Raw genomic sequence first — 20,539 nt, 5'->3', positions numbered from 1 at the left:
TGTGTGTGTGTGTGTGTGTGTATACATACATACATACATACATACATACATAAAGTTCCGGGCATTGACTGCAGCTGTACAGAGAAGCAGGCAGGGGAGTTACCGGTTTTCAGGTAGGGCAATGTGTTAAGTCCCTCCCAACCCTATTTAATAAAACTTGACTGAGTATTTGGGAAGGGGCGCGAGGGCTGGGACAAAGCCAGCCTCCTGCTTCTGACCTCTGCCCTGTCCCTGAAGCTGGAGGATGGTTATGCAGAACTCCCACGGGTGGTCGTGGGTGAGGACCAGACTTCAGAAATGCTAGGTGAATGGTTTGGAGAAGGGAGTGGAGAAATTCACTAAATTCAGGGCACAAGAAGCACCTCGGAGACCCTGTTTAGTGATGCTGATTCAGAAAGTTGCAGGGGGGGGGCTCCTTCCCCTCTCCACCAAAATGATTCTAAGCCAGGTGTCTCGACCACCTACCCTTTGAGAGTCCGTCAACACCAACACTGGTGACTTCTTGGCCTTATAACCTCCTTCTGCTCAGCCTGAAATCTGTGTCAGTCCTGCAGAGAGCCTGGGAATGAATCATGCTCCGGGATGGGTCCGCGCAGCGTCGCGCAGCCGCCAGGGGGCGCCAGAGGCCTCGGCTACGAGCTCGGGCTTCTCCGCCCGCGGACGCCGCGCCCGAGTCGAGCCAGAGCGCTGCGGGCTCACAAAGCGGCCGGACGCGCGGAGGCGGCAGGTGCGCAGGGGAACGAGCCGGGTAGCAGCCTTCCCAGTCACCGCGGCACAGTAGCCCCAGCAACTCGGTCGCCGGGACTCGAGCGGGCCCCCAAGGTACGTGTCCGCAGAACCCTGAGCCCCAACTTGGCGTATTGGCGTAGTTGGGACCTTCCCGAGGCCATCCCCGGGGCCGGAAGGGTCAGGGCCTGGGGGCATCTCTGCGCGCCCCTGTTGCACAGAAGCAGCGGGCCGGGCTCAGGGAGACCTTTGCCTTAGCTGGGAATGAGAGGCCCGGCTTGAGGGCACCCTCAAAGCCCCCATCTACCAGAACCTGGGATAATGCTCAGAGCCCTGTTATCCCTATCCCTGCCCCACAGCTGTGGGCCCCGTCTGTGGGAGTGCGGCTGGCACATTGAGCCTCCGGGGTTTGGGGAGGGGTACTGACGCAGGTAAGAGGGTCCTCGATAGTTTGACAGCAGCCCGGAATCCGTGACTTGGCCTCTGCGTTTGTAGCTGTCTCCATTCATGAGGGCTCTCCAGGTACAGCCTCCGTCCCAGGTGTGCGAGGGACCCCCCTGATCCTAGGCGTCGCAGTTCGTGCGCTCCCCAGGCGCCCGGACTCCCGGTGGGAGCGAGGGGCTCGAGGTCTTCCTGTTGTCGCCGACTCACGCCCGTGTTCCCTGCCCCCAGATGCCAGCGATCGTGGTGCTCGCCGCGGCCGCCGCGGCGTGGTGCTTCTTCCTTCAAGTGGACAGCCGGCACCTGGACGCTCTTGCAGGCGGCGCGGCCCTCAACAACGCCAATTTCCTAGACAATGACCAGTGGCTGAGCACTGTCTCCCAGTATGACCGTGATAAGTACTGGAACCGTTTCCGAGACGTGAGTACGGCTGCCACCCGCCCCGGGAGTGGAAAACAGGGGTAGCTCAGAGGCCGGTGAGGGGGTGGGGGTTGGTAGATTCAAACCTCCCACGGAGGTCCCCAGTCCATAGGTCTAGCTTGAGAGGAACTTTAAAGAGAACTTGGAAGGCTGGATGCTCTTGCGTGCTACCTGTGGTCCCGGTGTGTACACTTGTAGGATTGATGCAGCTGTCTGCAAGGAAACAGGGCACGAACCTTAAGCAGTGTGGGGAGAGGGGCTCCCGATGTGTCTGAGAGCTCCCAATGGCAGACTGACTTTACAGAGCCCCAGAGAGAAGCTCCCGGGAGCGGCCTTGATTTGGACGTCTTTCGGGTGCGCCAGAAAATAATCCCCACTGGATGAGTGTAGCTCATTTATTAGGGAGCCAGATGTGGCAGGCATGGGGGGGGGGTTTGGGGGGTTCTCATGGCAATGATCTTGAGATGTTAGGGAACAGTGTAGTGGTTTGGAGTCTTCCGGACTTCAGTGGAGAGGTAAAAGGAGCAGGCAGCCCAGGGAATCTGTCCCTTTCCAGACGAGAGTGCTGGGATGTGGAGGAGAAACTCTTGGGCCCCAGTCCTGGCTCCCACGGACCTCTGTGCCCCTAGAAGATGGGGCAAGAAGCGCCTGGCACAGTCATTCCAGCAGACAGCTCCCCCCAGCAGAACCAGTTCACAGCTTCTTCAGAGACTGTTGGGTGGCAGGGCTCAAGCTTTTCCTGGGAATGTTAGGAATCCCTGTCCCCAAGATACTTTCAATATTGCAAGAATGTCCAAGACTTATAATGAGTAAAACTTTTATCTTCAAATTCTTTGCTGTTCTGTACATACATACATATACATACATACATACATACATATACATACATACATACACACACACACACACACACACACACACACACATATATATATATGCATAGTAGCTGTTTAGGTGTTAGGACATTTTAAAAAAGCAGTATATGCATTTTAAAGGGATAACCTTATCCATACCATCAAACCCCTTGTTCTCATCACAGGGCATGGCTTAATACAGAGGTAGAGAGAGTTGGCTGCACACTTTTCTCCGCTGAGCAGGTCTCTGAGGACCTGAATGGCTCCCGTTTGCCTGTGCTTTCTAAATGGCAGCCTCTCCAGGGCTCCCTCCCAGAGAGGCAGATGCAACTTTAGCCTTGAGTGGGGAACTTGCTTATATGCTCTTTCAGCCCCCTCTCCTCTCTGGAGTGGATGGTGGGCAACTTCTGGGAAGAGTTTTCCAAACATCCACTGAGTATCTTTGGTTATTTGGGGCTGTTTGCAGCAGATCTGCCTCCTGCGGAACCCCACCAGGCACTAAGTTCTCTTTGCCACCTCTGGCCCCTTTCTGATGTTGGTGACCAGACTGTCATACTTCCATTCCTAACCAGGTTGGAGTGCAGCATGGGGGAAGTATGGACATGGTTTTGTTTTTATTTTTAATTATTACATTTTTGCTAGGGTTGAGGAGCCAGGCACATGATGGACTCTCAGAGAGCTGGGCAAATTGGGCTTAGTTTAGAGGACGGGCCACCTTTACTGGGTGGGTACCTTGAAACAGGGAGTAGGTGCGGTGGAGACACTTATGCCTGCTGGGTCTTTGGGTTGTGTGTGGGTCTGTAGCCTCACTTCGTCATGAATACTAAACTCCCGATTCCCATTTAGCTTTGCATTCTAAGAAAATGAATGGCTTCCTTCCTTCCTTCCTTCCTTCCTTCCTTCCTTCCTTCCTTCCTTCTTTCTTTTCTTTTTCTTTTTCCGGAAGGTCCTGACTTTTAGAAAGTAGGTCAAATTCTCCCCCTCCACCATGACTGATGGTGAAACCCAGGTTCCTTGCTTAACTACAGCATCCAGGCTTTTTGTTTTGTTCTTACTAATTAAATTATTTATTTATTGTACACCCTGACCAAATTCTTTCCCTCACTCCTTTCCTCCCATTCCCTCTCCCGCTCCTCTCTGTTCCCCATCTTCTCCTCTGTCTCTGTTCAGAAAAAGGCAGGCCTCCCACTGATATCAACGAAACATGGCATATCAAGTTGCTGTAGGACTAAGCACCTCCCTTTGTGTTAAGACTGACAGAGCAACCTAGTATGAGGAATAGGTTCCCAAAAGCCAGCTAAAGTGCTTTAGGGACAGCCCCTGCTCCCACTGTTAGGAGCCCCACAAGTAGACCAAGCTACACAACTGTTGATCTTTATGTAAAGGGACTAGGTAGGCCCCATGCAGGCTCCCTGGTTGTTTATCCAGACTCTGTGAACCCCTATGAACCAAGGTTAGTTGATTCCATGGTTTTTCTTGTGATGTCCTTGATCCCTCTGGCTCCTACACTCCTCCTTCCCTCTGTTCAGCAGGATTCCCCAAGCTCTGCCTAATGTTTGACCGTGGGTTAGCATTTCCCACTGTTTCTATCAGTTATTGTATGAAGCCTCTCTGATGACAGTTGGGCTAGGCGCCTTTCTGAGGACAGGTGGTTCATCCTTAACCAGATGTACTAGGCAGCCCTCAGAGTGACTAGGGACACTGCCTTGATGGTTGTTTGGAAGAAAAGTCCGAGGCTTAAGTGTGGAAGAAGAAGGCCCCTGGAGCAGAGTTTGGTGCTAAGCTGGTGCTTTTAGCAGTGTGCCATTTGTAAGAACGACAATTTGGCTCGGCAAGCCGTTAAAAACATCCAATGATGTTAAGATATTGGCCAACATCATCAGTCATCAAGCGTTTTCTGTGCTTCATTTGGAGTCGTCTGACCCCCACAGTGACTCAGGTATAATTGAATGTCATTAACCTCTTTAAGTGGCATGAACTAAACAGACGTCCTTCTGGGGGCAAGTCTAAGTATCTTTAGTTGGGTCATTTACTTGGAAAAGCCTGGACCCTCAGACACCAGGGAGAGAAAGGTCGCTTTCTCTAGAGACAGGCCACTCTGGAGGTAATACAGAAAGCCTAGCTGCCGAGTGGCAGTGGCTTGGCCGGCCTGGTCACTTTCAGCGAACTAGGCCTCACTCCAGGTTTACGAAACCTTAGCTTCTTGGCTGTTATTTTGAGCCCCCCCCCCACTTTTTTTTGAGACAGGCCTTCTCTGTGTAACAGTCCTGGCTGTCCCCGCCACTCATTTTGTGGACCAGCCTGGTCTTGAACTCAGAGAGATCTAGTGTTGGGATTAAAGGTGTGTGCCACCATGCCCAACTGTGGCTTTTTGTTTGGAGGTCACTGATCACTTTAAAAGAATAGGGTAATGAATGCGTGTCAGGTTTTTGACATTCACTATGAAAGAAAATGGCCCATCCCAACATTGCTCTATTGGACTTGGGTGGTAGATATTTAGAAGTGACCTTTGATCTTGGGACGCTAAAAGCAAAGGGTTACCTTACTTTGTTTTTGTCTTACTTTGGTTTTGAGACAGTTTCCTGTATTCCAGTGTGGTCTTGAACTCATTCTGTGGCCAAGCTTGGCCTTGAACTCCTGAACTCTTGTCTCCTCAGTACTGGGATTACAGGTGTGCACCGCGTGGCTCTAAGTGCCCTTTTCAGAGAGGTGGCTGTGCATCTGGGTAGTCACGTCTGGGCCCTTGGAAATGGACACAATGGTAGGATGCGTTCCTGGATGTTTGGAGTGTTGGGTGTGCTGTGCCATTGCTGGAGATGACTTGGCAGCCCTTGATTTTCCACTTTGAAAAGCGTCTTGTCACTCAGCACATGAACTGTTAGAACTACCTCATAAGTTGTTGGCTAGAGTTAGGGATCCAGTCAGGACACAAAAGCTTTCCAATGGCTGTTCTTCCATGTACTTGTGATTTCTGGAACTAGCTGACTGCGAACTCACAGAGATCTGCCTGCTTCTGCCTCCCAAGTGCTGAGATTAAAGACATTCCCTACCATCACTTACTTTATAAAGACTAGAAATTGGGATGTCTTGGCCTGGGCTTTTGGACAAAGACAGCATCAAGAAGGAAGCTGTGAGCAAGGCCTCTGCACATGTGAGCTCACAGTGGTTGTGATGACATGTCTCAAACCTGACCAGACCCCAGCATGCAGAGAGTAACCGGGCACACAATCCCACTCCAAACCTCGGAGTTATGGGCAATTGTTAGGTGTTGGGAGGAGAGACCGTTAGTGTGGTCCTGGGAAGTCGACCCCTCTCTAGCTGAAGACAGCCTCGTCAAGGATATTTCAGACACACAAATTTGTCTTGAAGGATTAAAAGCAAACACAGTGGGCTTGGTGGATGGGAAATGGGGCAAGTCTGATAAGCAACACCAACAGAAGGAGGAAGTGCAGGAGGCAAGCGTTTGTCTTGAGCCGCACAGCCCTTTCCCATCTCCAGCTGTCCTGGGCCTGCTTCCCGACGGCTTGAGTTTGAGACATCAGAATGGCCACAAATCTGATTTGGCTTTGTCCAAGTTCCCTCTATTCAATCCTGCATTTCATTCATCCTTGTAAATGTTTGACTGCTTCGTGAGTATGAGGTTCTGACCTATAAAAGTGCGCAGGTTTAATGTAATTCTTTCTCTCCTACAACCTCTGGCGTGCCGCTAGCTTGGGCTCTTCACAATTCTTTCTTATTCTATGTTCTTTAAAAACTAGTAAGTTTTTTTTTTCTCATGGAGATAATACCCACTGGCTGCAAGGAAAAAATTTAGCATTGCATAAATAGATAATAGCAAACACTTATGGAGCATTCAGTGTGTCGGGCATTGTTCAAGGCACTTCCTGTGCATTATTTAATATAGCAATCCAATGAAAAAAGTACTGCTATCAGTGCCTGTTTATTGAGAGCTGAGCTTCTTCGCCAGGCTTCCAGAGACACCAGGGTGTGGAGGGACCTGGATCTCGCAACCAAGAGGGCTGAGTGGCTCTCAGGTGTGTACCCTGTCCGTAGCTCCATCCATATCATGGTGTAAGTCTCCCCCCACTTCATGTCTGAGGGCACTCAGCCAGGAGCTTGAGCAGTGGGAAGCCAGGTAGACATAGCTTATTGTCGGGGTCGTGTCAGGCTTTATCTTCTAATAATGAGCTTCTGATTTGATTAAAATAATATTGTTGCTTACACTAAACATGACATTTCCTTTCTTTTGCACACACGAAACCAGCCTTGACATTTAACTCCAGGATAATCACCTCTGCTAAGCCCGAGGCGTCAGAAGTGTTGCTTTTGCTGGCATTTATCCTACTCCAGAGTGACCAGGGTTTATAATTCTAATGAGAGCGCGTGGATCACACTCCGTGGGGTGTGGCGGTCTCTTAGGCAGAAATGGGGGGCAATGACCGTCTGATGGTGACATCTCACTTACAATGAGTTTCAAGGACCACTGGGGCTTCCAGTTAACACTGGGGTTGACTTTGTTGGTGGTGCTGGTGACCAAAGGTGGTGTGGCTTAGCAGATGGGTCATTCATTTGTGACCACACGGGGTTGATTTGCGGTGGAGTGTAGCAGAAAGTCATTTTTGATTAAACGGGCTCAAGGAGCTGTCAATGAGTCATGGCCCTAACTCCTTTAATGAACCCACTGTCTTAAATCCCCTAAACCCCAGGACCGCTGGTAGATATAATCACTTCCCTGGAATAGCTCAAAGGTGGACAGACCTAGCGCATCCTGGTCTTCTCTGGCCTTCCTTTTGGTCTGTCCTTGGAAAAGAGAGGCTAGGTCTTTCTTTGAATATAAGGTAGAACCTCTTGTCTCTGCCGACCTTGTGAACTGAGTTTCCCACCTCTCCCTGATCTTCGCAGCTCTTCTACACAGGACAGGACTGGAATGTATTTCTGGGAGTCCAGGCACCTTGGTACATGCTAGCAAAGCTATTTTCCAAGCCAAGAAGGCGCTCCAAATAGAGCTTTGGATCTGTGAGAGTCCCCAAAAGATAAGACTTAACCATTAGCTCAACTGTTATTTTGCTTGAGGAGACAAAGGAAAACTAGAAATTAGATATTTTATAAAGATCATATTTATTTGCTCAATATGACATATTTCAAACCAAACACATTCTATATCTAAACTCAGAGGCTTTCAGAAAGTCCAAGTTTACATTTTTTAAAAAACTATGTATGTGTATACACTTGGATGGGTTTGTGTGTCCTGCATGCCTACAGGAGCCTAGGAGGCCAGAAGTGGGCGGGGCCTCTGGAACTGGAGTCAGAGATGCAGGCCAAACTCAGGTCCTCTGCGGAGCAGTACCTTCTCTTGACTGCTGAAAATCTCTCCAGTGCCAGCTCCCTTCTTACTGTGTGGTGTCCCTGTGCCGTATGTCATATGCAAGTCACTTGGATCCTTACGCGTGGCCTTATTTCCCCATGTTAGATAATTAAGACATTTCCTGTAAGAGATTAGTTTGCCAAGGTTGCAGGTACTTTCCCAGGGTGTTTTCTAGTCTAAGATACCATTTCTTATGGGATTTGCCATTTTTAATGCACTATTAACCAAGTAAGTCTACGTCCAGGATAGAGTTTGGCAGGCCTCTGAAGAAAGCTGAGGTTGCACAGGGTTCCATCCTCCTGTGGACGTGACCACTCTGAAGAAAGGAACCGCTGCAGGACAACCTGTCCCTCTCTCCCTTGGCAGTGGCGGATGGAGAGAAAAGATGAGCTGGACCCCGAGTCTCTCAATAGGTACCTGTGTACCCCACTGCTCCAGCACCCTCCCCAAACGTCCCACAGTTATAGCAGCCCCAAGCTGTCTGTTCTCTGAGCTAATGGCTCCTCTTTTTTTTTTTTTTTTCTTTGAGTAGACTGGTCATGTTTTATCAGTGAGGCCTCTATCAAGCAAGTGACTGAAAACTAGTCCAAGCCAGCTGAAACAGACAGGAAATATGATTCACTGTCCTTCAGTCTGTCTGTCCTTTAGTCTGTCTGTCCTTCAGTCTGTCTTTGTTTCATGCCAAAGGTGGTGTGTGGTTCATGTGGCCAACTGTCTGTTACTTGCCACTCACAGCTCCCTGCAGAGGCAGTGTCCCCATTGTCTCACATGATCCTTAGGTGCCCTCATCCCCAGCTCACAACTGGCAGCCCTCGTCATGAAATGTCAATGGGGTGTTTTGAGCTCAGTTGTGCCAAAAGTCCTAGTTAGGTGAAGCTCTCCCCTGGACATCTCTGAACCCAAGGAATCCGTCGCTGACGTCGCTACTCACATGAAACACACATCCAGGATCATCATGTTTCTTAGGATGTTCCCGGGATAGTCTTCAGGGTAGAGTGAGCAATGGGTTCTGAGGCAGACAGTGCAGCCAGCCCGTGTGCAGCCAGCCCGTGTGCAGCCAGCCCGTGTGCAGCCAGCCCGTGTGCTACCATGGCTTTCTTCATACCCTGTCCATTAGGAACCTGCTGTTTGGTCTCAGTTCTGAGTAAAACCAGCAGCACTCCCCAGGGCAGCACCCTTAGGATCTAGTGATGGTTCACTCTGGCTCCAGGCCTGACTTTAGAGCCAACAGGCGAATAGGAATAGGGCAGTCACACTGCTGCTCTTTCTCTCCCAATAACCAGCTTGTTAGTTCCTCACTAAAGGCAGTCAGAAGGCCTACAGTTCATGGCAGCCAGAGCAGACTGCCTACGGCTTAGAAAACCCCAAGCAGCTACAAATAATTGATCCAGAAAAGGGTGTTTTGTTGGTATGGAAATGTACCTCAAATGCCAGTCACATCAGATCTTTGTTGGGTGCTGGGAACAGGAGACAGACACAGTATATTCTGTCCTAGGGCTTTGGTCTACTGTGTGAGACAGATGTAGGTGCAGCTAGGAGGCAGAGGCATCCATGTCTGGAGCCTGGATGGGGAGGAGGAGTTCTGACTAGGGGCAGCCTCCATTCCTGTGGGAGGTATAGAAGCTGAGCCAGAAGATGTCCTGAGTGAGCTGGGGAAGAGAGGAGGCAGCTGTGTTCCATGGCAGCCAGTGGCATGGGCAGGCCTGAGGGCCCAGATGTGGGAAGGCCCTTAGGTGTTTTCATCATGTGTGTTTACCCTAGGATTCTCCAGTAGTGAACTGTTGCCCATGTGTTTACACACCTTCAGTTTATTATACTATTTTTGGAACCAAGGAGTCAATTGCAGAAAGTGGGGTATGCAGATGGCCCTCTGTTGTTTAGGAATGGGGTGTTTTAGAATTCCCCAGATGCTTTGTGAAGTTGGTAATTTTGAAACAAGACCGAAGTTCATGAGAAGCTCCCTCCTCTCCTTCCCATCCCCTTCCATTGCTGAAAACAAGTGGAGGATGTAGAGGTCCTGGGCGAAAAGCTTTCTGCGCTCGGAGGTGGGTTTAGGGTAGGGAGAGACAACTGCATACAGTTACCATATTGCCGTGCTATGCACAGGAATGCAGTTTACAGCCTTGGGTATGGTCTTCCCTGTGTCCTCATGACAGGCATGAGAGTAATGGCTTCTTAAAGGGGAGGAAGAACGATACATCCACAGACATAAAAATTAACTTGATTGGGTCACTTTTTTTTTTATTTTTACAATTTCTCTGCGCCCCTCAGGACACTCGTCTGATGCTTGGAAAATTATCTATTTGGGACTGGAGAGATGACTCAGTGGTGAGAACGCTTGCTGAGAACCTGGGTTCAGTTCCCAGCACCCACACCGAGAGAGCTCAAGCCTGCTGTAACTCCAGTTACAGGGGACCCGATGCCACCTTCTGGCCTTTTTGGCCAGACACGCACATGTGCACAGACATGGGTGTAGGCACTCAACCTACACATAAAATAAAAGTAAAAGTTAAAAGTCCACTATTATATAAAAGAATTACTCTTTAGTGCAATGGGATGAGAAAAGGGACATTACACAGCTATTTATAATAATTTAGGCTTATCAGCTCTATTTCCAGCAGGGTTACTGTTGGATAAGTGGGTTTTTAAGCAGAGTTGAGCAAGGCTTGTGTTCAGGGCCAGGAGCAGAGCCTCCTGGAGCTGTCCTGGGTAATCCCAGCCCAGATAAAACACTTAGAAATGGGACACAGCGGGGAGAGGTCTTTGCTTTCCATTCCAGCTACACAATTCTGTCCCTTTATGGATACAGATGATCCCACCCCAATCCGAAGGAAGACTGGGCCAAGTCAGCAATGACCAGCTACGGAGGAGGCTAAAACAGCAGGGTCTAGAGATCTTTGCGGGGCCAACACACCCTGGCCTTACAGTATGGCAAAGTCACTGGTGGGGCTTGCTTCAGATGCAGAACTGAGCCTGCTAGTCTAGACCACAGTGGCCACCATGTAGCAGTGGCATCCGGGAGCCTACATTTGTAGCACAGTCTAGGTAATTTGGGTGTAGGTGGTTCCGGAGCAATATTTACAGAGATATCCTGGAGAATCGTCATTCATCCCAAATAACTAGTACCGCGTTATTAAGCAAAGAGTGATATTTTCACCTTCTACCAGCAGGGCTACCACTGACCTCAGGGGAAGGAAAGATCCCATTTCCATTGCACGTATCTGCCTCAGTTTGAACAATAGTCATCGCTAATCTGTGGACTGGAATAACATTTGACTTTGGTTGGTGTAAGGACGTTTGAACTCATGAGCACAGTACTCATGATGGGGACTTTCTCCATCACAGAGTACCAGGGAAGATCTCAACAAATTGTCTTGTCTTCAGAGGGCAGAGGCCATAAGACTCTGATTTTGCATCTTTAATCACACAGTGGCTATGATTTATGCACAGATGAAGGAAGGAAATTGACTCTGACATTGGCTTGAGTTGATAGTGAACAGGCATTGAGGCAGAAGAAATGATAAGGTCATAGAGAAGACAAGGAATGGCAGATGCGATGAAGTTGATTTCTTTAGGGGATGTCCCATCAGACACAAACCGGCATGTCAGTTCAAGGCATAGAAAAGAAATGTGGGTCAGGTTCAGGGATCTGCTTGCTGCCTTCTCTTTGGTATACTAAACCATTTCGGTTGGCCAGATTATTCTGGAAAGGTCATGGGTCTTCAAATAAGACTCATGTAAGCTTAGGGAATTCATGACCAGCAGCAGGAGCAGACCGGATTCTGGGTTCTGAAGCGATTCCATTGACCTCTCACCCAACTCCTGAACTTCATTTTCCTCCACTTGGGCGAGTTTTCTGTAATCAATGGTAACTCCACTGTGCCTAAACTTGGTAAACCTATGGCCAAGAGGGAGAAAAATCTATTGAAGAGGGGAGGGGGGATTCCCCATTGTGCCATTATTCTGGGGTGTTTGGGTTTTTCCAGATCTTTCAGTGCTCAGTGGGCATGCTGAGTCTCTTGGGACTTTTGAGGGCCTCCATGGTTAGAGCTCAGCACTTTAAACACATTGAACAGGACACAACATTGCTTTCTTTATAACCAGCTAGCCTTGCAGTAACCTGGAGCCTGGTCTGTACCGTCTTCCATTTTCCTGATTGAGTCCTGTGTGCCTTCCAGTGAGTAAGAAATGCCACCCCCGGGGAAAATAAAACTTCAGCGTGGTTCGTAGCTGAGAACTTGTGAAGTCTTGTATTCCAGGGCTGTTGGTTTAAATAGCTCCACAGAAGAAGATCCTTGGTACATATTTTGCAGAAAGATTTGCTTATTTGTGTTTTATGTGTATGAGCGTTTACCTGTGTGTAGGTATGTGTACCACATGCATGCAGTGCATGCAGAGGCCAGGAGAGGGCATCATGTCCACCGCCGCTGGACGTACAGGCAGTTGTGAGCTGAGCACCGTGTGGGTGTTAAGAGCTTGTCCTCCGCAGTAGCAGAGTGTGCTCTAACTGCTGAGCCACCTCTCCAGCTCCTTACACATAGTTTTGGATATTTTTTTTGTTTCTTTCTGTGGTCATGAGACCCATGTTCTTGCTTCCCAGAAACAAGGTCCTGATACACTGATTCAGTAGGTTGGTTAGTTTTTCTTTGTGTTCATTACTCAGAGACTAACTGACCGAGCTGTAACGAGTCTTTCTCTGTCCCGTCAGCCAGCTCCCAAATAATGACAAGGAGACTTATTAATTATGAAAGCTTGGCCGGTAGCTTAGGGTTGTGACTAACTAGTTCTTATAACTTAAATTAACCCATTTCTATTAATCTACACCCTGCCATATGACTCATGGCCGTTACTTCTCTTCCTGTGCATCCTACTTCCTCTGCATTTGGCTGGTGACTCCGTCCTTTTGTCCCAGAGTTCTCTCTCGGCCTGGAAGTCCCGCCTGTACCTCCTGCCTAGCTAGTGGCTGTTCAGCTTTTTATTACACCAATTACAGCAATCCATCTTCACACAGTGTACAAATATCCCACAACACCAGGCTGTGCTCAGATACAGCCTGGAGACAAACATGGCTCCTGCCTGAGACAAGAGGAAGCAGTGCATAGTGATGGGAGAACCCTGTATGAAGTAATTCTGCAAAGAACATGCCTACAAATGGACCGTCAGAGCCTGACACACTGGGCTCTCTGACACCCTCTTCTTCCTGTGACTCTGGGCCATGTCTCTAGGGACAGTTGACTCAGTGTTCATGTGTGTGTTTGTTGTCAAGTTAGCTCACCTAGGTTTGTATTGAGATAGGTGGACAACTGCTACTATTTTGCCTGACTCTGGTGACCTAAACACTGCCACCAAGGTGTGTGTGTGCACGCGTGCGTGTGTGCGTCTGGTGTGAGTGTGTGTGTGTGATGTATGTGTGCATGCATGTGTGTGTGTGCGTGTGTGTGTGTGCATGCTCTAGTGTGTCTGTTAGTCTTGTGTTGTTTTAAAAGAGACCCAACCTGACATGCCCACAGGCACTTAGGTGTGGTGATGGTAATATTAGCCTTGTGAGGACTCTAGGCTGAGGCCCATAAGTGCATAGAGATATAACCACAGACCTACATTCGTGGGGTGGGCATTCCATAGAAGTGAGACACACACAGATTATAGGTGACCCAAAGCAAGCACAGTCACACAGTTGTGAACTGAGAGACAATGTTGGGAGCATTGAGAAGTTCATCCTGTGGACCTTGAGATCACTGCCTGTCCCTCTCCTAGTAAGAACTCTCTTGATGTCTAGCAGCATGTGACTTTTGCCTGCTTTTATGTTTTCACAAATGGGTCTCAGAGGATTCACTCTGTTGTCTGATTTTCATTCACCAAACTGGCTATGTGCTTTGAATAGGTGACATCTTTACATTTTCATCATGCTATGAATACCCCAAATGTGTCAGACTTGTTATCAGGGGCCACTTGGGAGGTCATCTGGTTTTATTACATATGAACACTGTCATGAACATATCCTTGGGTGAGCCTAGGTTCCCAGGAACACACCCAGTGTGGGATCTAGTGGTCACCAACAGACAAGTGAGCATTCAGCTTTAAGAGAAGTGGTTGGACCATTTCCCACAGTTGTTAGGCCAATTTCTTTTGCTGCTACTGAATGAGAATTCCATGGTAGCAACACATGCAATTAAAAATAAAAACCAGAAGTAAACCTATAATCAACCCACAGATCCAAGTAAAAACTGTGATGAGCATCTATTGTTTCTCAAGCACTTGCCTAGCCTTATGGAGCACACGTGTGTATGTGTGTGTGTGTGTGTGGTGTGTGTGTGTGGTGTGTGGTGTGTGTATGTGTGTGTGTGTGGTGTGTTTGGTATGTATGAGAGAGACAGAGAGAGAGAGAGAGAGAGAGAGAGAGAGAGAGAGAGAGAGAGAAGAAGAGAGGACGGAGAGGAAGAGCCAAGCTTACGAGTGAAAGCAGTTAAAGTCATGGTAGTGTTCTGAGTGTCATAGATAAAATGTAGGGTAAGGGAAATATAGGAAAGACATGTTTACTCTATAAGTGGAGGATTCTGCTATTCTTTTGACTTTACAGTGTTATTTCCTCAACTTAAAGGAATAGATAATTTTAAAGAAAAGTTAGATGGTACAGGAAAAAAAAGAAGTAAATCACTCACTTTTGTCCAATGTGAAGGTGACATTAACTCTTTGGCTGGCATCTCTGTGTATCCAGTATGACTTAAACACTTAAAAAATAGTTATTTGTGGGGATGGACATGCTCACAAAGGCAGATTTCTAGAGGTCAGAGGACACCTTGCAGGAGACCATCCTCTCCTTCACTTATGTGGGTACTTGCCGAACCATATCAAACCAGTTAGACTTTTTAATGACAAGGATTTTTTTTTGTGATTTGTAAGCCATTTCTATGATTTAATACACACACATTCTCTCATTCACTTAATATCACAGCATAGTTTTAAAATGTGGTATCGAACTTCAAAAACAACATTTTAATTTGTTGATCATTCCTGTGAGCATATTCATTCCATGATAAATAAAGCCAGGGTTCTGATGAGAGTCAAGTCATCGTTTTTGTTTTTCCTTGTTTTGGAGCATATGAGTTATTCTGCATCTAAAATGGATTTGTTTTCACACGTTTCAATAAGTAGAAATGCCTGGTGTACTCATACATGCGCCTGTGCTGAACAGGAACCCTCAGAACCCATGACTCTTCCCTACACCTTGTGGTAGTGTTCCGTAAAGGATGGAAGCCTGGCATGCCTACCAAGACACACACGAGTGGTAGCTCCACTCAGGGACTGTCAGGGTCCTATTCAGCCTGCTGGGAGGCCTGATTATCGGTTCCTTTGGGTTCTGCCAGGGAGTCAGCCTTTGAGAAGCAGCTGCTAATTCCAAGTCTGGGGGAGAACACCTTATCCGTTCTCACATGAGCACCTGGCTTTGGGAATGTCTGCAGAGCCAGTTCTCTGAGGATGCCACTGAACTCATTGTGGCAGTATTAATGAACCCCAGCCTCACTTGTAATTGGGAGCAGATGCTCCAAGCTGGGTTTTAAGTGCGATTGTGGCTGATGGATCCCTAGCTGCTTGCACATCATATAGCGGCTTTAATGCCCTTGTGGTGGAGGAGGGGTGAGAGGAGATCATTAAAAACCAAGTCTATCTTCACCACGGCGGCACCGCAGCTTCTCCTATAGAATACAGACGAGGCCTGGGCCCCAGCTCAGTCTTGGTTTGTGTCTATGACATCTGCCTGCCTTTCGTTGCCCACCCTTCCTTCCTACCCACTGCTCTCACCAGGCCCCTGGACGTACCCACTGCAGAGCAGACAAGGGGAAGGGCACCATTGATGCCATTTCAGCATCAACAATGAGCTCTAAGCAGAAAGCCTCCTCTCTGGGTCTGGTCAATGGCGTGGGAACATTTTGTAGGCTATTGATTCCTAGCTACAGAAGACTGTGTCCTCAAAGACGTTTGGCACATCTGGTCACATGTTTGAGTTCCCGAGGTGGACAGGCAGGGACTAATGATCATCAATGATCAACGATACCTCGTGAGAAGGTGCTGTGTAGGAAGTCTGCCACGCCCAAAGAGAACTGATGCTCAGGTTAAGGTTGTTAAAATGATGGCCTAGAGGTAGTCATTCCTATTACGATAGTTAAACATGAACTTTTTTTGAGAATTTTATACCTAATACAATGCACTTGGATCACATCTGTACCCGAACCATGTGCCCCAGCTCCTCCAGCCCCTCCAGCCCTTCCCACCACACCTTCCTCCCAGCTTCATGTTCTCTGCATCTTATCTCTTTCTCATAAACCACTGTTTCCAATTAGGACTGCCATTGTGCACATGGGTGGAGGGTTTGCCATTCCCCAAGGCATGGGAAACTTGCCAGGATCCACCCCCCTGGAGAGAACTGACTCTCCCTCTCTATCTTGGTTTCTATTGCTGTGAAGAGCCTCCACAACCATGGTGACTCTTACAAAGGGAAATGTTTAATTGGGGTGGCTTACAGTTTCAAAGGTTTAGTCCGTTATCTTCACAGCAGGACACAGTGCTATGCAGGCAGACATAGTGCTGGAGAAGGAGCTGAGAGTCCTACACCTTGATCTGCAAGCAGCTGAAGGAGATGGTAAACCATATTAGGCTTGAACATATGAGACCTCAAAACCTGCCCCCACAGTGACAAAGCCCTTCCTCTAACAAAGCCACATCCACTCCTACAAGGCCACACCTCCCAATAGTGCCACTTCCTATGAGCCAAACACTCAAACACATGAGTCTATGGGGGCCATGTTCTAACCACCACACTCCCCTATCAACCATTGACTGCCAGTAGTCTCTCAGCTAATGATTTTAAAAGTGAGTTATAGTGATAGACAGGGAAGTTGAGAGCAGGGACCTTTGCCCAGCCACTCTCTCCTTCGTTCACTTAAGTTTCAGTGTGAAGATAGTTTCCTAGGTCCTGGGAGGTGAGACAACAAAGTCCCTGCCCTCTGGGGCTTATGCTTTAAGACACAATGTTTGACTTCTCTAAAATTAAAGTCAGGATTAATTGAATAAATATACTTTGTTTTATATCCTTGAGGACGTGATAAGCTACTGTAGACAATCCACTGTAATAAAGGTCATATGATTGTTACTATTTTTGTTGAGATAAAGAGCTTCTGGGAGTTTTACAAGATGTTCCATGCTTTCCTTCGAGTTACAGGAAATGTCTTCTCTGTGAACCAGAGGGCTCTTCAATTGTTTTCCCTCAAAGAGTTAGGGAATGCAGAATAAAACACTTTCATTCCCGCAGAGAGCTGACAGTTTCCAGATGAACAGGCTAGCACTCCCCCTTGACCCCTGTTTCACCATCCAGCTTGGCAACATGACTTATGTCCAACAAGAGGGTCCTTGCTCACAACCGTTTCTTTCTCTTATGCTGAGTGGCAAGCTTTCAAGACTTGCCCTAGGACACCACAGCAGTGCTGGCTGCACCATACAGTCCCGCATTCTGCAAGCTTGGCTTGTCCTAGGCACCCTGTTTACGGCTCCGGCTTACGGACCTCCACTCTTGTCTTCTGGCTTCTATGTGCGGAGGATCTTTTTCTGTTGCCCTCATAATTCCAGCATGCTTCTTCGAGGCAGGAAAGGAGTCAGAGCCCATGATGAAGTCATCAAGCCTACTAGAGCCACAGATGATGTGGGATCTTATCATTACTTTTAATTCAAATTGTTTGCAAGTCTAGATGGTAGAGGTGGGTGAACATTGTCTGCATTTGGTTGCTTTTGTTCTTCATACTGTATCTTAGGCTAATAGGTGGATGGTGTGGTCCACTCTAGGCCTGTGGCAGGACTTAGTGTCAGCTCACCTCTTCCTTCTGCTTCCTCCTCACCAGTGACTGTCTTGACCCCTAGCCTGGGTTGCTCGCTCAGCTTGGCTGGCCTCAGTCCTGAGCAAGGCTGAATGCTGTGTATGGACATGGGGAAGAGTATGGACATAGTTCATGGTCTGACCTGAAAGATGTTTTCTTTATTTTAAGGATCCATTTCTTGCCTGTGTAACTCCTGTGTCTCACTAAGATAAAAACATTCTTTCTCCTTTCTAGGCCTGGGTTAACTTTCAAAGGTCCATTTAGCTGTTTGGCATGCTCTAAGGTACCTGGGGAAACAGAGGAAGCCTAGCCTGTAACAGTTACCCCTCTTTGCACAGCTCTGGGAGCCCGCCTCCTTCCCTTCCTGTAGAAGGTCCTCAGCACCCAGATAACCTGGAGTAACTTTTAACATGCTCTCCCAGGTTTAGAGTCTTACTTTTTGCTATGCTCCTCCTACTGCAGAGTTCTGGAAAACATTCTAGTAACACACAGAACCGGGCAGCCCAAGAGCTGGGTCTCTCAGCGAACAACAGGTGTCAGTACAGACACAAGAAATCAGTTGGTGATGCGTAGAGAAGGGTGCTGAGAACAGGAATGGGATCCCATTCTTCCATCACTTAACTCAGGTAAATTCTTCCCATCATTTGGCTGAAGTAAAATTTTGAGCTTGAGAGACAGAGTGATCTTAATTACCGAATTTTTCTTATCAGGCATTGTGGCATGCTGGAGAGTGTGAAGTTCTGGCCTAACCCTTGTTTCTAAGGAGCTGACACTTTTTGACAAAACAGACACATGGAGGAAACACAAGGTGATGGAAGTTGCCTAGAGATCATCCAGTCCCAGGGGAGAAGTTAGGAAACATCCAGTCCCAGGGGAGAAGTTAGGAAACTTGCCGGGAGAAGGTGCCTACTCTGATTTCTACAGCTCCTTTTGGAAGGGAGAGGGCAAGAGGAAGGGTGCTGAGCGGAGGTGTCTGCAGAAGCATCTCCACCCAGACGAGCTCAGAATTTAACTCAGTCAAGGCTATGTGTGCCTAATACTCCATTCACGGATGTGTTGTCCAGCAACCAAAGGAATTCGGAAAGAATTTCAGTCTCTGCTCTTAGTTTTCAAGAAGGGCCAGGGAAGCCTGACTCCTAACCCAGAGCCTCGCATCTCAAGAGCTTGAGGCTCTCCTCTTTATTGTTTTTTTGGCCCTCAGTGAGCTTCTACGGCAAGACATCTCTTCTCCTTCCCTCGTTCTTTGCCACTTAGTATAATCAGCGTAGTCTGTCCTGGCCCTAGAGGTCCCACTTTCTATAGGATTCCTAGGTATTCTCCTGCCCTATTGACTTCAGGTTGGGACACAGGCAGAGCCACCCTTTAGAGGGTGAGCATGAGGACTGGGCTAAACTGGGGAGCTCCAGGGATGACCTCCCCTTGGCCATACTGTCTGTTCAATGCTTACCCTCCTATATGTGTAGTTGGATGACAATCCACTTCTCCAGGCTGGGTATTTCCAGATATCCCAGTCTCACTCTGCAGGGCAGACTCTCTCTGTACAGAGTGATACAGCCCCGACTCTCAGGGAGCAGGAAGGCACAAACTGGGATTGGTGTACTGAAGTTGCGAGCGCTGATTAGAACCGATTGTCTCGGGGCAGTATTGATTGCTTTTTGAAAATCAATGCAGTAGTGTGTGCATGCACACGTGTGCCTTAAGGAATGCAGGGGTGAATAGCTGATCCTTTCTGAGGCCAGTCACAAACATGTGGCCCTTTTTACTAAACATGTATGAGCCATTGGCTTTTTTGAGACATTTCAGTCTTGGAAATAAATGTGAAGCAGTTTTATTTATTTTTATGTCCTGCTTTCCCTAAATGATGTAGATTCATTTTATGTCATTTTAAGATTTAAAACCAAGTCTGAGTTTGAAGCTTCCATCTGGTATCAGATTTGGGGTTCTCTTTTCTATTGCTTTGAACAGTCTAGATGTGGTTTGAGGCCTTTGCATGCTGGTGGATGCACGGTTGGTTGTTTAACCCCTTCCTTGCCAAGCTAGAGGTCAAGATTGACCCTCTTGAGGGCTAGTCATTCCTTGATGTGGTGGGTTCCCTCATGGCCAGCGCCTTTCTCCTATCCTCCTGTGTCACACTGTGGGAACAACGCCAAAAATAATATTTTTGCCTTAAAACCATAAAACCTGATTTCTCCGTCACAGCCATCTCTCATGGACAGGAAGGGCCCCATCAGGGTTGAAAGCTCCAGGGCATGCTGCTGTAGACATGGTGGCAGTATTGTCAAACTGTGGATCTCTGCCTCAATAGCTGGTGCCTCTCAGGGAGGATGCCAGTTTTGAGAGAATCCATCCATTAAGGTCATTCCTACCATGTATGCAGAAAGTGAAGAAAATCCATGCACGGCCAATGGCATTAAAGAGACATGTCAAAAGCCTTCTCTCCTGGTAAACATCCCCACCCTACCTTATGTTCACAGAGGGGAGCATTAGATGCGTCCCTGGGCTGTCTGGGACTTGTTCCTTTGTTTCCTAAACTCTCTTCTCTCTCTACTGAAGGGTGGGAGTACAAGCTTCCCTAAGGCTTTCTTTCTCTAGATTTAGCTGGTCCTCTCAAATACGCCTTTTTCTGTTTGGTTAGTCAAAGCACAGAAAAGCAGTCTGACCGGCTGAGAAAACATCTTCATTGAGAACTCAATTTTTCACAGCTGCCAATGTCTTGTTCTTTATTAAAGCGGTTTCTTTATAATGACTCCTGATGGAAACTGAGGGCTAATGCACTTCTCAGGGGGAACCTGGCCGGTCTCGCATGTCCCCAAATGCTGGTGGCTGTCATTCTCTCCTCTGGTAACCCACATATGTAGAGTGGGGAG

At 48.0% G+C, this 20,539-nt stretch overlaps 1 protein-coding gene across 1 annotated transcript in view; it reads left to right on the top strand.

The window, feature by feature from the left end:
- The first annotated feature begins 666 nt into the window (after positions 1-666).
- Positions 667-20,539, top strand: part of Spock1 (SPARC (osteonectin), cwcv and kazal like domains proteoglycan 1) — a 481,800-nt gene continuing 461,927 nt past the window's right edge. Inside the window, exons 1-2 of the mRNA XM_048447703.3 lie at positions 667-822; positions 1,399-1,587. Coding sequence (XP_048303660.2) covers positions 1,399-1,587 — 189 coding nt within the window. The 5' untranslated portion in view covers positions 667-822. The remainder of the gene's footprint in view (positions 823-1,398; positions 1,588-20,539) is intronic.

The sequence above is a fragment of the Myodes glareolus genome, chromosome 14, assembly GCF_982192425.1.
Source record: "Myodes glareolus chromosome 14, mMyoGla1.1, whole genome shotgun sequence".
Lineage (NCBI taxonomy): Eukaryota > Metazoa > Chordata > Mammalia > Rodentia > Cricetidae > Myodes > Myodes glareolus.
The sequence above is the reverse complement of the archived record's forward strand: the minus strand, read 5'-3'. Positions and strand labels throughout refer to the sequence as shown.